This window comes from Chiroxiphia lanceolata, chromosome 18 (genome assembly GCF_009829145.1).
Source record: "Chiroxiphia lanceolata isolate bChiLan1 chromosome 18, bChiLan1.pri, whole genome shotgun sequence".
In the NCBI taxonomy this organism is placed as follows: domain Eukaryota; kingdom Metazoa; phylum Chordata; class Aves; order Passeriformes; family Pipridae; genus Chiroxiphia; species Chiroxiphia lanceolata.
In genome coordinates this window covers 7,842,051-7,857,385 of record NC_045654.1, presented here as the reverse complement: position 1 = coordinate 7,857,385, position 15,335 = coordinate 7,842,051, and the positions used below count along the sequence as shown (strand labels likewise).

Below are 15,335 nucleotides of genomic sequence, written 5' to 3'. Positions count from 1 at the left end.
GAGAACTTCTGCTGCAGGAGCTTCTCTGCTGCAGTCACTGCTGCTGGGGACGTGTAGCAGCAACCCTGGGAGTCCTTCCTGTGCCTTCTGTGTGTGCTACAACCTGTGCCGCTCACCGGCCAAACCTCATCTTTTTGCCAAAAAACATCATTAAAGTATCTGCTCACCACCAAACCCTACGTGGAGCTGGGAAACGCTGCCAGCAAACCAACTTCTTCCCATCAGAGGGTCCTTGAGGAGAGACCACTCAGCTCCTTTCCGATAGCACTCAGTACCACCTGCAGCTCCTTCAGGCAGGAGGAACTCGCACCTTCCCACCACCCCAGTTCCCAACCAGGAGGGCACCCAGTGCCAGGCTGCCCCCCTCTGCCATGGCCTGCCCAGGGTAGCTCCACACTCAGCATCTCCTCTCGCCAGCAGGGCTATAAATAAACCCTCCACAGTCACCGGAGAGAAGTTGTGTTGCTCCAGATGTTGCCTGGTTTTGCCATAGCAACATCACAACAGGATGGAACAAACTGCTTCAAAAAGAACCAACTTTCAATCAAGACAAGACTAAGAAAAGTCCCAGGGACTCACCGGCAGCCCAGGCACCCTCCGGCCATCCCGTGCTCCTGGCCTGTGGTGTCCCTCACATGACCTCCCACACCCACCTCGGGAGCTGGGAACAGCTCCGTGGGGAGGCTCTGCCTTCGGGAAACCAAGCTGAGCAGGGAGGGGTGTCTTGTGACCCAGCCAAGGGATATGTGAGTTAAATGGGCCAACAGCAAACTGACCCCAAAATGGCGTTGGCTGAGGGACAGGCTCTGCCCCAGGACTTCAGACACACCAGTGGGAAGCTGTTGTCTCCCCATCCAGAGCTCCAGGGCTCCCAGCTCAGCAGGAGCTTCCCAGCATTGCTGTGGCTCAGCACTGGAGAGAGTTAACCCCGGGGTGTACAAGCTGCACACACACACACACAGGCACACGGTCCCACTGTCTTCCTTCCCCTGCCATCATGTCAGCACGTCTGTGCAAATCTGGGAAGGCCTTGACCCCCAGCCAAGTGCTCCACGCCAGGGTCCCTGTCCTCCACCAGGGCAGGACAGAGCCAGTTCCCTGGTGCTTCCCCTCACCATGGCAGAGCTGCTCCCACACCTGAGATCCACCTCTCCACCAGGGACACCCTCAGGTGGAGGAGACCCAAACCCTCTCAAGCCCACCCCAGGGAGCCCAGGGCTGTGTTACCTCAGTCACTGAACTCATCCCATGACTCCATGTCCTGAGCTCTAGGCACGGGAGGAGTTGGAAAACTGGCATCGGGAAGTGCCCACCTCCAAAAAAAGCTGCAAAACTCATTGCATAAGGAAACAAAAAAACCTTTATTTTATTCCTCACAAGAAGCACATAAAATATTCAGGACATTCTTACAAACAAAAGTAAAAAAAAAAGTGCATGATGCATCATTCCCTCCCACGGACGTACAGTACAAAAATCCCGCCGATTCCAATACAAAACCGGGATTCGAAATACCATGGAATTAAAGGAACCTTGTTATCATGAGGACAGCAATGCACAGGAACAGCTACACGTTACTCACCCCCCCTCCTCACAGGCTGACTAGGACAGGTCCTGCTGGGACACGGCCGAGCCAAACCCCACCTGCACGGGAAGGACCCCCAGGAGGTTGGGCACTGCCACCACACGGACCAACAGCACCTGGACTGGGAATAAGGTGCCAGTTTGTGCATTTCAGGATTCCTGGTAGGACAGGATTGGGTTTGGATCTGCCGAGCAAAGCACGGCCAGTGACGGGAAGTGTCCCCGCACACCCCACTCCTGTTTCGGCAGCAATGCATAGATAAACGGGATAAACAGGATAAATGGGGATAAACAGGGACACCAGGAGCAGCCCCCAGCTGTCCTTTGGTTCTGCCATACCCAGAGGGAAGCGGTAGCAGCTGAGCAGTGCTGAGCTCAGCAAGGATGGGAGGGTGGGATGCAGGGGGGGGAACGGTCTCATTGCCACCAGAAACACCAAAAGCACCAAAAACTCCCCAAAGAACAGCAAACAGCAGAGTTGAACAGCTCAGCAGATACACAGTGTTTGTAAACTATGAGTAAGGCACTCTGTTGTAAGGACACGTGGGGAGGACGAGCACATCGACCTTCTCATGCAACAAACCCAGTGGGACCACACATGGTGCAGGTTTGGCTACAAACCCCTGGGAATGGCACAGCTGCTTCCAGGCCAGCTCCCACTGAATCCTGCCTCTATCCCATGACACAGCAAGGGAGCCCAGGGTCCAATGAGGGAAGCGTGGGGTTGATCCAGCAAGAGCTGAGTGGGAGCAGCAGCAGGGGAAGGTGGAGGGAGCCGAGCTGTGCCCTGCAATGAGGGGGTTGGGTCGGACACGGTGGGTTGGAGGTGGCAGAACTCAGCAGGCACTCGAGAAACAGGAAGGAAATCACATGTTCACCTGCAGCAGTTCATGGAACCTTCCGAAATTATTCAAATCCGACCCTGTGCCTCCTCCCTCAGCCGGGCAGGGATGGGAAGGGTTGGCAGCACAGAGAAAGGTGACCCTGCTGTGGTCACACCCAGGGGTTCACTGGGCAGGAGCCCCTGAGGCTCCCCCAGATGCCACTCTGAGCCCCATGGCACCCAACAGCTCCGGGACCTCTCGTCTGCCCTCCCCAAATCCCAATCTGGGTGTAAAGAAGGATGAAGATGACACAAGCCTAGGAGATGGCTTGCAGTGATCCGGCTGTGCCGCATTCCCGGCTCACTGACGGGCTTTCATCCTGCCCTGTACTCGACCTCAGCCCGACCAGAGGCTCCTGCACAACTTCCCTCCTGGAGCAGCTCGTGCTCCTCACCAGCTCTCCGGGGTGAAACAAGTGCAAATCCAATTCAGGCTCCCTCAGCAGGGATGTTTATTTACTGATTGCCCGTCCCTACAAGTCCTCACACAATAGAAACGGGATCTTACGCTTAAGGGACAAAAGGGAACTCTGGGCATTCGGGACAGGCAAACCCACAGCTCCCTTCCTAGAGACACTGGATTTTGGATTAATTAGTTCAGACTGGCTGCTGCAGCCCTGTTCTGCCCCAGCTCAGAGGGGAGTTTTAAAAAAGCCTTTCCATGGGGATTTTAAAATGTGGGAGTGCTCACACTCACAGCCTGGTAGAGCAAATCCACCACTGAGCTCCCAGATCTGTTCTGACCCCCAAATCTGCTTCAAAATATCACCTGAAGGCACGAGCAGCCAATGTGGCTTCAGATGGGATTCAGGGAGCACTGAGACTTGGGGAGTGTTCCCTGCACACTTCCCAAGCTCTTCCCCACACATTCGGCCAGGACTTGCACAGAGCAGCTCTTGACCAGGCTGGCTGTCCAAAATATTCCAAGAAAATGTGCATTCCATATGGAATGGGGGCACCGCTGCAATCCAAGCACCAGCCCTGGCACAAGGGGGAGCACATGGTAACACCAGACCCAGGGGGGGCACGGGCAGCCCCCAGCTGTCCCCTTTCCTCCAGGGGGAGATCTCACCCTCATCTCCAACATCCCTCTCCTTGGAGCACACACATATTTCTGTCCGACTGCTCCCCCTGAGCAGGATTTATGGGGCTTTCACAGCCCTGGAAGGGTTGGGACATGTCCAGCTGGGCTCCTCACTCCAGGGCCACCCAGCTTCCCACTCTGGGGCCACCCAGGCTCCTGACACACGGCATAAATAACACCCTGGACTCCACCAGCAAGCTCCCCAGGCTGCTGGGAAACCCAGGATACAGGGACTGTTCTACCAAAGCAACAGTAACAACCAGAAAAGACACGGTCACCTCCCGGGATTTCAGCAGAGCTGACCCTCCTTAGTCACCTCGTGTCACCCACAGCCAACAGAGGGTCCCAACACAGGATCCACGACACCAACACAGCATCACATCACGGGGTCCACGGGCACTCACGGGCTCTGTCAGCACTGGGACATCACAGACCACAAGGACAGCAAAAACACCCCAAAAACACAACACCTGGGATGGCCACACAGTCGGGGTCACATCAGTTCCACTGTCTTCACGGACACAGCTCCTTCATCTCCCAGGCACAGTCCCAGGGGAGCCTCCATGTCCACACTCCTCCAGGCCTTTACAGCCAACACCAAGGGAATTCCTTCAAACAACAGCAAGAACTCTGGGAAAAGCCTTTTGGATAAAAAACTCAACCAACAAAGCAGGACAAAAAGCCAGCGGGAACAGAGGTAGTGTGCGTGTCACCATCTTAAGGATTTCCCACAAGTGCCCTGTTCAGAGCCTTGTGTTTGCTCTGTAAAAAAAAGTCATGAATAATTTTTTTGAGTCTTTGAAACAGAACATTTCAGCATTTTAGATAGAGATACAAATACCTATCCATAACTGCACACAAATCCACGTTATTACACTTGGCAAACAGTACTAGGAAGAGCATCCTGCAGGACAACAGGCAAGTCACACACCAAGGCCTCCTCTAAGCCATGCAACACATTTGATTTCCCTTGTGCCCTTCATGTGACCCATCGTGGTTCTTTTGCCCCCTCTCAGAGCACAGGGAGGGGACGAAGAGGTGGCATTGGATGAACTGCTGCAAGTCAGATGATAAAACTGCACCGGTGCAATGAATAAATGCTGTAACCCCCCCAAAATCCAGCCCCCTCCTCCTCTCCACAGAAAGCATCAACTTTTGCCTATCCAAAGCACGTTCTTCAAGTTCCCTCCCGCCGCCTTCACCCCCGGTTTGGAGGAGCCATCCGCACTCCTCAGGGAGGGTTGTGGCTCACAGAACATGGAGCAGTCGCTGGAAACGGCCTCTTTGGAGTCTGTTACAGTGGACACGTCCACGTCACTCGACAAGTCCTCGGAGGACAGGTTAAGACAGCCCAGTTTGGCGAGGGAGTTGGACCTTTTGAGGGGCGAGGACACGGTGAGGCCGGCCAGGCGCAGCCGCGTCTCGATCTCCTGCGTGCGCTGCTTCACCAGCCCGGGCTTGCCCCGCACGCTGTGGATGCTGTCGCTGCTGGAGCTGCGCGTCAGGTTGGAGCTGCGGGACGAGGACGGGGTGTAGCAGATGGTCTTCAGGAAGTCCTTGGTGAAGCTGCTCGTGTGCTCCAGGCGGCACACGGTCGGCGTGGAGGTTTTCTGGGAGACCCCCTCCAGGACGCGTTTCACCTCCATCCTCTCCATGTTGTTCTCCGCGTCTCCGAGGACCATCGGGGCCGGTGTCAGGAGAGGCACGGGGCCGGGGTGGGACATCATGTCCTCGCTTTCCTCCATGATGCTGGAGTCCACCCTGTCCCGGAGCAGCGCTGAGGCGTCCGAGGGCAGGCTCTTGAGCCGCTCCAGCTCCTTGGTGTGCTTCCTGACCAAGCCCGCCTTCTGCAGCTGGATCAGCGACTCCTGGTGCTGCATCAAGTAGCTGTTGGCGCTTGGCTTTTCCAAGTCTTTGCTGAACAACAGGTACTTCAGGTCCTTGGTAGGTCTAGTGTCCTTCCTGGCCAGAGACTCCTCTCTCACCACCTCTGCATGAAGGAGGCTCCTGTCACAGTGGGAGTTTCTCCTGGGCAGCAGAGTTTTTTCCGGGGTTTTTGGCGCATCTTTTCCTCTCTCCAGAACGCTGCAGTGCTGATCCAGTGACCTGCACGTGCCAACCTCTAAAGTCCCGACTCCTGGCACCATAGGAAGCGGAGCCTCGTTATGTTTAGTTCTGATTGCCTCCTCTGGATGTGCCCTGGTGGGCAGGTGGTCCAGCAGGTTGGAGTGGAGGTGGGACAGGAGGGCTGGCTGTGTGCAGATGGTGGTGCTGCGCCGTGCAGGGTTCAGCTTCTCACACTGCTCCCCGAAGGGGTCGGAGGACAGCCCAGCTGAGGAGTACATGCAGTCAGTGCAGGACTGGTAGGGAGGCTTCACCTTGCTGAGGATCCCAAACACGGCGTCGCGCTGCAGGAGAGAAAACAGGGGCAGATCAATGGGCACAGAACACACACCAGCAACCACCAGCACAGGGTGTATTTACAGCCAAGCAGCTCTGAAACAACAAACATTTCCACTTCAGGCCCTGCAGCAGGAGCTAAAGCCACGTGCTTTCCCAGCAGACAGTGTCTCCAAGGAATACCTACCGTGCCAAGCGAGGGTCATGCAAGCGAGCTGCCCAAAGCACTTTACAGGGCACTCACGTGTGCACTTCTGGCATCTAAATCCACAGCTCGGGCAAGCAAAGCCCTGGTCAGAAGCACTTCGAAAGGGAAGAAGCTCGTCATGGAATGAAAGGCTTTATCCAAGTCAAATGAAACTGGGCTATGAGGATGAGAAGAGCAGTTTCACTTGCAGCGGAGTCAGCCATGCCAATCACCTCCATCTCACCTCCATACGCACCTCAAAATCCTCTGGGCAACTCCTTTTGCTGTTGTTGTTATTCAAGTTCTCCCTATTGAGCCTGCTCTCCTCCTTGTGCATGGACAAACGCCGCTTCCACTTCTCCATGGGATTCTCCTCCCTGACACCGTCCTCCCCTGGCTCCCCGAGGCCCATCCTTCCCTTCCTGGGGCTGAAGTCCATTTTTCTCTTCGCCTCCCTCTCGAAGCAGCTGCCCAGCTCTGCCGGCAGCTCCGCTCTCTCCGGGGCCTTTCCCATCTCCGGCAGCCTCCCCTGTGGCAGTGCAGATGGGGGCTGTCCCACCAACGCATCCCGCTCCAGCTGCTCCACGTGGAAAAAGCCCTCCCTGTCCCCAGGAACCTTGTTCTCCAGCAGCGTGTCCGAGAGGCGCCGGAAGCAGTAGTCAAAGCCCCCGGGCCCCTCGCTGCTGGCACGGTTGTCCAGGTATCCTGACTGGGAAGGCATGTCCAGGTCAGCCAGGCGGTTTTCCAGGTCGATGTCCAGCAGGAAGTCTCCCGAGCCCGTGGTGCCGTCGGTGTGCTGGGGCAGGTTGCTCTCTGCCTGCTGCTTCCACAGCTTGTTGTGGCGCTGCTTGCTGGGGAGAGGACAAGGACACGAGTGACCGTCCTGGAACTGCAGAAGTGCCAGGAGCTCCCCTCCCTCTCCACAGCCCAGAACTGAAGGGCTGGGTCCAGACCTAAGGTCCCTTTTGGAAAAACAACCTTCAGCATCAGAATCTGTCCCCCCAGCTGCCCACTCCACAGCAGGCTCAGAGCAGTGCCCCATGTGCAGCTCTGATGGGATCAGCCCTTGGGAGACCTCTCAGGGCACAGAACCCCCACTAGGGCAAAACACCCCAACCTGACCCCTCTGCACATGCCATGGCACAGCTCCTGTCGATCCAGAGGGACAGATATCCCTCCTCTTCCCTTATTAAATAAATACTACAGCCCTTCAATGACAGAGCCCTGGGATTGGCACAGAACCTCTGACACGGCTGAGCTCAGTTCTGCCTCATAAAGCAGGAACAATGTGCTGAGCAGCACTGGCTGCTGAGAAATCCAAACGAGCTTCTCGAGCGCAGAGAAACCCTCCCTGAATTACACCAGAGCAGCTCTCCCAGCTAATTTCCATCTAGGGAGCCTGACACAGGAAAGGTTTAGGAATAGCATGATTATCCCAGGATTCTGCCTCTGCCCTTCCAAAGGGACCCTTCAGGCTGCAGCCCCTGCACGCTCTGCCCGTGTCTGTGGGCATGACACTGACAGAACCGCAGGGAGATTGATCAGTACTTTGTGGTGTTACCCACAATTAGCTCCTTTACTTTCCACAAGCTGCCTTCCCACCCATCCCCAGCCTTACCTGGCATCCAGAATTCCCTCATACTCCAGCAGCTGCCGCATGAAGCCGGCGTTGGGCCGGGCGATGCTGCGCTTCTGCTTCACGTAGTTGTAGGCCTTCTCCAGGGACCAGCCGAACTCCTTCATGGCGTAGGCAATGACCGTGGATGCCGAGCGGCTCACCCCCATCTTGCAGTGCACCAGGCACTTGGAGTGGTTCTTCCTGCACAAGGACAGACAGGAGAATCAATCCCATGTCCCTGGTTATGGGTCTGTTACCACTTCACACGGAGGAGGGACAGCACTTTCTGCTCCTGCCCACCCCAATATGCTGGATTACATGGGCCATGAGAAGAGTCCCTCTCTGGAAAAGCTGGAAGGTAGAGGAGGGCAGTCTCATTCATTTCAGAGACCACCAGGAAGCCTCCTGCTCACCCAAGTCTTTGGATACAGGGATCAGCGAGAAAAGGTGGAGTGTACTGGCCCAGCAGTGTTTGATGGGCTCTGTCACCATCTGTCTGCAGGGACAGCTGGGGCAGGTCACACACAGAGACATGCTGGAGCAGCTCCAGAACTTCTCCAGAAGAGGAAACGTCCTCATTTCCTTTTGGAAGCAAAATGAAGTAGCAATAAAAATGACAGGCAAGGAACAGGTTAACGCCAGCACAGGAAGAGACAAGGCACAGGGGAGTTCCAGGAACATGGAACTCCTGGCACGAAGCGGCAATGCCAAGGCCCTGACGTGTGGCTTTGGGAGGGTCCAGCTCCACATGGGATGAGATATAGAGGGTGGCTCAGATATGTCCCCACACAAAGCCAGGGGTCCCAGGCACTCACTTGGCCTTGTTGATGAAGTGATAAGCCTCGTTCCAGTGGGCCAGCAGGTCCGTGGTCTCCTCGTCGTACACGCGGATGTTGTGGTACGCGAACAACCCGGGGAAGAAGTTGTCGATCTCGCGGGTGACGTTCAGGATGTAGTCAATGCTGGGGGAAACAGGAGACACAGGATCAACTGCCATGGCCACGAAGAGCAACCGAGGGACATTGTGAATGCAGGGAAGCTGACCCAACATGCACCATAAGGTTTTTTATCTACAGCCCTAAACCCAAAGCCCTGGGACACCCGGTGTGACACAGGCGGCCATTCACCCACTTCTCACCACCAGCACCACACAAAGCACCCAAACACCCCAGGCACAGGAGGGAGAAGGTTATTTTTTCCCCACTTATTTTATCTCAGTCTGTGTAAGCCAAACAGAAAGTCCTGGCTGTGCCACACAGCTTTGGAGATCCTGAAGGAAGAGAAGGGCATCAGCTGCAAGTGAATCATCTGGGAATAGAACCCAGGAATCACCACTTCCAACTGCAGGTTTTAGCTGCAAACCCACCCCTTTCTCTTCTTCCTGACCAAAATCATGAGAGTCACATGTTATCTCTTGATTCCTGCCCAATATCACAGAAGGGATGACAATGTACCTGAGGAGAACCAACGTGCACATTAATTTATCAGCTCCTATCACTCAGACAAAGCAAGGACACAGGATATTTGTCTCAGAACTTGCCCAGGTTTGACTTCAGATACTGCATGTCCCCATGCAGAACAAAATTATTAACGCCCTGCTTGATTTACTTGTCCCAAGATGTCCAGACATCTGTTCCCAAGGACTCCAAATAGTTTTCAGCTCCTCACACAAGGTTGGTGCAGGCCTTGGGTGAGCTGCAAATATTTATATGCAAAACTCTCCTTTGTCCAAAAAGCGTTGCAGTAAATGGGGTGAAGCAGCCCTGTTGTGATGAATGTCGTGAGACACCCTGAGCTGCCTGTCTGGGCAGGAGAGGAGGAATTGGCTCATCCACAAGCAGCTCTGTTCCTTTACATGGAGTTTATTCCTCAGTGCTGTAATCTTTGCTCCTCTGCAGCCTGCAGGAATTCTCACCTGGCACAACACTAGGGACAGCACACACCGGGGGGATGGAGATCCTGATGGACCTCACAAAGGACAAGTTTTGCAATTTTCACTCTGTGTGTTAAGTGAGGTTGGAGAGTGTTGGCACTAAGTTACCACATGGCTGAGAATGGGCCCAAATCATCACTAAAGCTACAAACATCCTCTCCAGAGTGCTGGGAGTTATAAACAGACAGCTGAAGGATTTAAGGGCTGGTGCCTGGGAGGAGCTGTACTCACCCTGAGCCCTGCAGCTCCTCGAGGTTGGAGGCGTTCCACTCGGAGCCCTGCAACAGCCACAAACACACATTTCCAAGGAGCCCCAAAGCAGCCCTTTTCCCTCAGGTTCTGCAATCCCCCAGCCCCAGCCATCCTCCTGAACTGCCAACTGAAATGTTGGAAAAGGCCTCTGAGACAGGAACGTGGTATCAGCAGATGTCCTGTTCTGGGCAGGGACCTGCTGGAGGAGGGGACAAGGAGACAACTCACTTATAGAGTTAGTTCTAGGCTAGTGTGTGACTGAGCTCATCCCAAATCACTGTCTCTGGCCACTCTGGATTTTTAAACACATGGATAAACAGTGCAGGGAAAGAAAGTGATTATACCTGTGATCCCCATCATGCCACACATGAGAAGTGAGGCAAATCCCAAAAGCTCTGGAGGTGGTTACTCCTTGGATTGCCCCCAAACCTTCACAACAGAAAGCTTAAAACTGCTTAAAAAGCAGGTTTTGCCCTCAAACATGGGCACTTCCTCTGATTCTCTCCAGAACAACAACAAAAATACCCAGTGGGCAAAACTGAGTTCATGTCCAGGAAGCCTTTGTTCCAGAGGCAGTGCCTGGTTTTGCCTGGAGTACCATCTAGTGGCAAAGGATTGGATGCAGCACAGCCCAGCTCTGCTGGAACTCAACACTTACCAGGTATAAATGATCAAAAATCAGAGATGGTTTGTCCATCTGACCCAGGATTAGCAGCATTTCATTGTCTATAAATTCCTTGAATTCCTTCAAGTTGCAGTTCATGTGTTTCTCCAGCTCGTTTCGGATCTGCAGAGCACAAAACAAAGGATGGCACTGGGACCATGGTGTTCAATAGAAACATCGTTGGCACTTCCCTGCAAAACATTTTTCTGTCCTTCAATAAAAACAGCAACAGGGATTCGACCCTTTGGAGACAAGGGATCTCCCTATGTGGCATCTCTCCAAGGATCCCAGAAAGATTTGGGTTGGAAGGGACCTTAAAAATCATCTCATTCCTACCCCCTGCCATGGGCAGGGACACCTTCCACTATCCCAGGTTGCTCCAAGCCCTATCCAACCTGGCCTTGGACACTTCCAGGGATGGGGCAGCCACAGCTTCTCTGGGCACCCTGTGCCAGGGCCTCACCACCCTCACAGGGAAGAATTTCTTCCCAATATCCCATCCAACCCTGCCCTCTGGCAGTTTAAAACCACTGCCCCTTGTCCTGGCACCCTGACATTCTAAGCCCCCAAGCTGGAGAGTTGTAAAATAAAGTTTCAGATAATATCAGCAAACAAAAAAAAAATTTACTTTGTAGTACCTGATTCTTAAAAATAATAAACTGAGAGAAGAAAAACAAGAGCTTGGAGAGCAGTGCACAAAAAAAGTGAGACCCATTAGAAGCAAGGAGTGCAAATGGCAGCAGAGAGAGATTTTCTGTACTCTCCCATTTTAAAATGGGACATAATATCCTCTCCCTGCCCTCAGGTTCTGGCTGGGGCAATGCAAACCCACACAACTTTATTTTAACCCACTGTGGAAAATGGCTGCAGCAGAACCAAAGCATCTTGTGTGCACCAGGAGCAAGGAACATGTGCACAGACAGACGAGTTCTCAGCTTCCTCCTACCACTTGCATGTTAATAACCTCCCTTAAAAAACAAAAACTCAACCCAAAGAGATCTATTTCCACTCTGAATGTCTGCACTGCGGGTGGATGTATTTCACCAGCCTGGGGGATGGATCCAAACTAACTTTAGCTTTGACTTGTGATTTTCCGATCTATAAACTCACCAGCAAAATGCTGTCTGCAAGGTCCTCTGACAGGAAAAAAAACCAAAATAAAACCTTAAAACTCGACTTGAAAGTCACATATTTGTTACTAAAGTCCTGAAAAACATGTTCTGATGCTGATATTATCCTGATTTTTTAGGAGAGAGGTGAAGCAAAGCCAGAGCAGAGCCTTTACGGAACAGTTGGAATGCACATTCCAAAGCCAATGACACCCAGGGATACAGTGCCTCCTCAGCACTCTCTTCAAAGGGAGTCTGGCAGGAAGAATAAGAGCAAACATTTTTCTATTTACCTCCTTAGAAGTCACATTTTCCAGGTCTTTGCTTGTCATGATGCTCCGGAGCTTGGCTTTAATGAGCCGTTCTGTCCGTTCCCTTTCCGTGGGCCTGGAAGGGAACAGGAACATGAGAGGAAGCTCCAGGCTGGCAGCAAACACACAGGGGGGGTGGAAAGGCTTGTGGTCATGGCAATTTTGGGGAGAATAATGGAAAAAAACCCCCATTTGAAGCCTTTTATGAAAAGGAAATGAACCAGGTGAGGAAGAAGAGGGAGAAGGGGTTTTGTGTGAGCCAAGACTTTTCCTAATCCAATGCAGCACTGACTTGTCAACAAAGAGGGCGGGAGAGTCGGGGCGGGTGGACTCCAGGTCCTGCATGGCGTTCCACTCGTTGATGCAGCTCTGGTCAGAGCTGATGCAGCTCTCGTAGTAGGTGGCCCAGACCAAGGCCACCCCTCCTGGGAAGTAGTTGTACCTCCTGGCAACCTCACAGGCTTTGTGGAGGATCTGTAAAGCAGACCTGCAGGTTGGGAGAAGAGATTTGTGCAGCTGTGAGCAGCAGGAACAGACAGAGCAGGACCTGAGAGATTTTCACAGACAAACCCTGATTTTTAGCATTATTTGTTGCAGTTTGCTCTTTGAGAGCAGTGGATTTACGGAGCTCAAAGAGGGCATAAACTGCACCTTGGAGGCTCCTCACAGCAGGGCCAAGGCAGAGGCTGAAATCTTCTCCTGATTAATAGGGAATCAGGAGGCACAAGTCCCTCTGGGATCTAATCATCATCCAACTTGTACAGCCAAAGGAAAATAAAGAACAGGGACAATTTTCAAACCACCTTCAGCAAGGAGCCTGATGCATATTTACCAGCATTCCTGGCCCCTGACAGGCTCCAGGGACCAGGCTCAGATTGGGTCATTTGTTTTTGCAAACTCTAGCATTACTTTTCCCTTCCTTCCCTCAATTTTTTCTTTCCTTAAGGCTCCAAACTTGTTGTACTGAACATATCAACCACCTCCAAGGCTGCCAAGTGCAAAAAAACGACAACAGAAGTTTCATTTGTTTCTGTACCAAATCATCCCCAGCACAACATCCTTCTGCACATCTTTTCCCTGTCAAATGCTGCTGAGACAGGGATCTCTCCAGGCTCCAAGGGGAGCCAGCACACTGCCCAGGCCCAGGGAGATGCAGTTCCATGCAGGGCTGGGCAGCAGCCTCTCCAGGGAGGAATTTGTTGGCACAGCCACTGCTGACTCAGCCACCTCTGCCTCAGGGGTTTGGAATCCCTGCACAGGGGAGGGGTGACAGGAGCTGAAAGGTGAACAGGCCCCTGGGGAGGCAGGAACCCCAGGAATGAGGCAGGACACAGGGAATGCCACAGTTTGGCAGTGGGTCCTGAGCCTCCTCTGTCAGCCTGGGAGAGAAAAATGCAGAGGGAGGAAATTCTGGGTTTGCAGCTCGGTGAATTCAAGTTAATCTCTCCTATTTATTCATCTCCCTGGTGCCATCTTCCCTCTCACTGAAGGGCACAGAGCTGCTCTGAACTGAAGCAGCAGATCCTGGTTTCAGATCAGGATTCCCACAGTCCCTTAATAGCCCTGCTGACACAGGGGAAGCAGATCTCTGCTGTACTCACTAAATACCAGTTTATGGAGAGTTCTAACATGCAGTTGGTTGTTTGTCTTTAACTGACTGACAGAGGACACTCTCTGTGGCCCCAGCCCCTCAGCACACCTACCACATGGCCTGCACCGACACGGGCTTGAAGATGTGCATCCTCCCTGCTGTGCTCACACTGAAGCCACTGCAGAGAGAGGGGAAAACAGGTCACAAACTGCTCCTCTCTGCATCACAAACTGCTACTGCCAAGCAGCTACTGGAACACTCACAGTCCAAAAGAACCAGGGAGGAGAATTTCTATCTCTGATTTTCCAACACCCTCCTAAATAAGAATGTCAAGAGGACACCCCTCCCAGCGTAGGCTGCCAGGAATGGGAGCTGCACCCCTGGAGGGGGATTGCAGAGCATTCCCAGGGTACCACAGGTCCCACTGAGCAGTGTGAGGGCAGCAAGACCAAACTCACTGTGTGAATAATGGACTGCAGCCACGAATCCAAAATGGGAAATTTCTGTGCAAGGTGATAGGGAATCTCTCCCAGAGCAGCCCCCAAGTAGGGAAGGACATTCACATTTATCCTGTTAATGTGGTTTCTTACCCATCCCCATCAAGATGGATTTTGGTGTCACTCCACAGGCGAAGAACCATTCCTATAGTGCAGCTTTTACTGGAAGAGAGGTGGTTACACAGGATGTTAGATATAGGCCATGATGTGGTCACACCAATAGTCTAAATTATTAATACTCTTTAATTTTTAAAATCCTCAAGCCTTGTTCTATGTAATGCCTAGTAATATTTTAGGCTATCAAAAGAGGCAGCTGCCCACCCTCTGCAAAGGGCACCCCAGGGGCCTGTCAAGTTGCAGTTGTGCTCCCTCCCTCTGGCTGATACAACAGACAAAAAGGGACTTTAGTGGTTTATCTGACCCAAAAGGACACCTTCAGTTCAGAGATGAAATCTGGCAACAAAGCCCTACTATAACGGGGGCCAGCAATTTCCAACTACTAAATAATTAAGCTACTGAGATATTCAGGTTTTAAAGGAAATTTGGATGCACACAACAGAACTCAGGTTTGGTTTGCTCTTTCCCTTTCTTTTTTAAGCCTTCAGCCACTTTCTGTGATGGACTTGACAGGCCAGTCTAAGCACACATGTGGGCAATGTGCACTAAATTGCTTTGCAAGTTAGAAAGGATTTTATTAAACACATGTAAAAGGAATAAACCTCACAAAAGCACGTGACTAGTGAAGTTCTCAGCAGGGAGAACATTTACAGCTCAGCAGTGACATCTCAGCCCCAACACAGAGCCATGGAGTCACTCAATGAAGTCACTACTGCCAAATGACCTCTTTATGCACGAAACTTCCCTTAATCAACAAAAACTCTGGGTGTTGGGGAGCCACTCACTGAAATGGCAGCTGTCCCTACAGTTGGGATGGATTTGTCACAACTTCTCCATCTATCTTCTTGTCTCACATCAATAATCACCAGGAGCAAATTACTGCAAGGTTGTTTCAGGTTGGAGGTGACAATGCAAACCTGCACTGCTGTGGCACATCAAGGGAATGCCACATGGGAATTTCCTCCATAACACTAACAACAGGAATTTCAGAGCAGAACAGGAGGCAGCATTAAAGCAATGACAATAAATTTATGAGGAAGGCATGGCCAGGAGCTTCCCCACAGATCTCTCTGCTGTGCAAAGCTTCCCCTTTCCACTGGAAACCACC

The 15,335-nt window shown here is 52.5% G+C and overlaps 1 protein-coding gene across 1 annotated transcript in view; it reads right to left on the bottom strand.

The window, feature by feature from the left end:
• Positions 1-1,342: 1,342 nt before the first annotated feature.
• The window catches only part of SSH1 (slingshot protein phosphatase 1), a 34,998-nt gene continuing 21,005 nt past the window's right edge, over positions 1,343-15,335 (bottom strand). Inside the window, exons 6-15 of the mRNA XM_032706014.1 lie at positions 14,204-14,272; positions 13,726-13,791; positions 12,315-12,509; positions 12,005-12,098; positions 10,597-10,725; positions 9,918-9,964; positions 8,569-8,715; positions 7,754-7,954; positions 6,392-6,986; positions 1,343-5,956 (exon numbers count right to left, since the gene is read on the bottom strand). Of these exons, the coding sequence (XP_032561905.1) occupies positions 4,697-5,956; positions 6,392-6,986; positions 7,754-7,954; positions 8,569-8,715; positions 9,918-9,964; positions 10,597-10,725; positions 12,005-12,098; positions 12,315-12,509; positions 13,726-13,791; positions 14,204-14,272 (2,803 nt within the window). The 3' untranslated portion in view covers positions 1,343-4,696. The remainder of the gene's footprint in view (positions 5,957-6,391; positions 6,987-7,753; positions 7,955-8,568; positions 8,716-9,917; positions 9,965-10,596; positions 10,726-12,004; positions 12,099-12,314; positions 12,510-13,725; positions 13,792-14,203; positions 14,273-15,335) is intronic.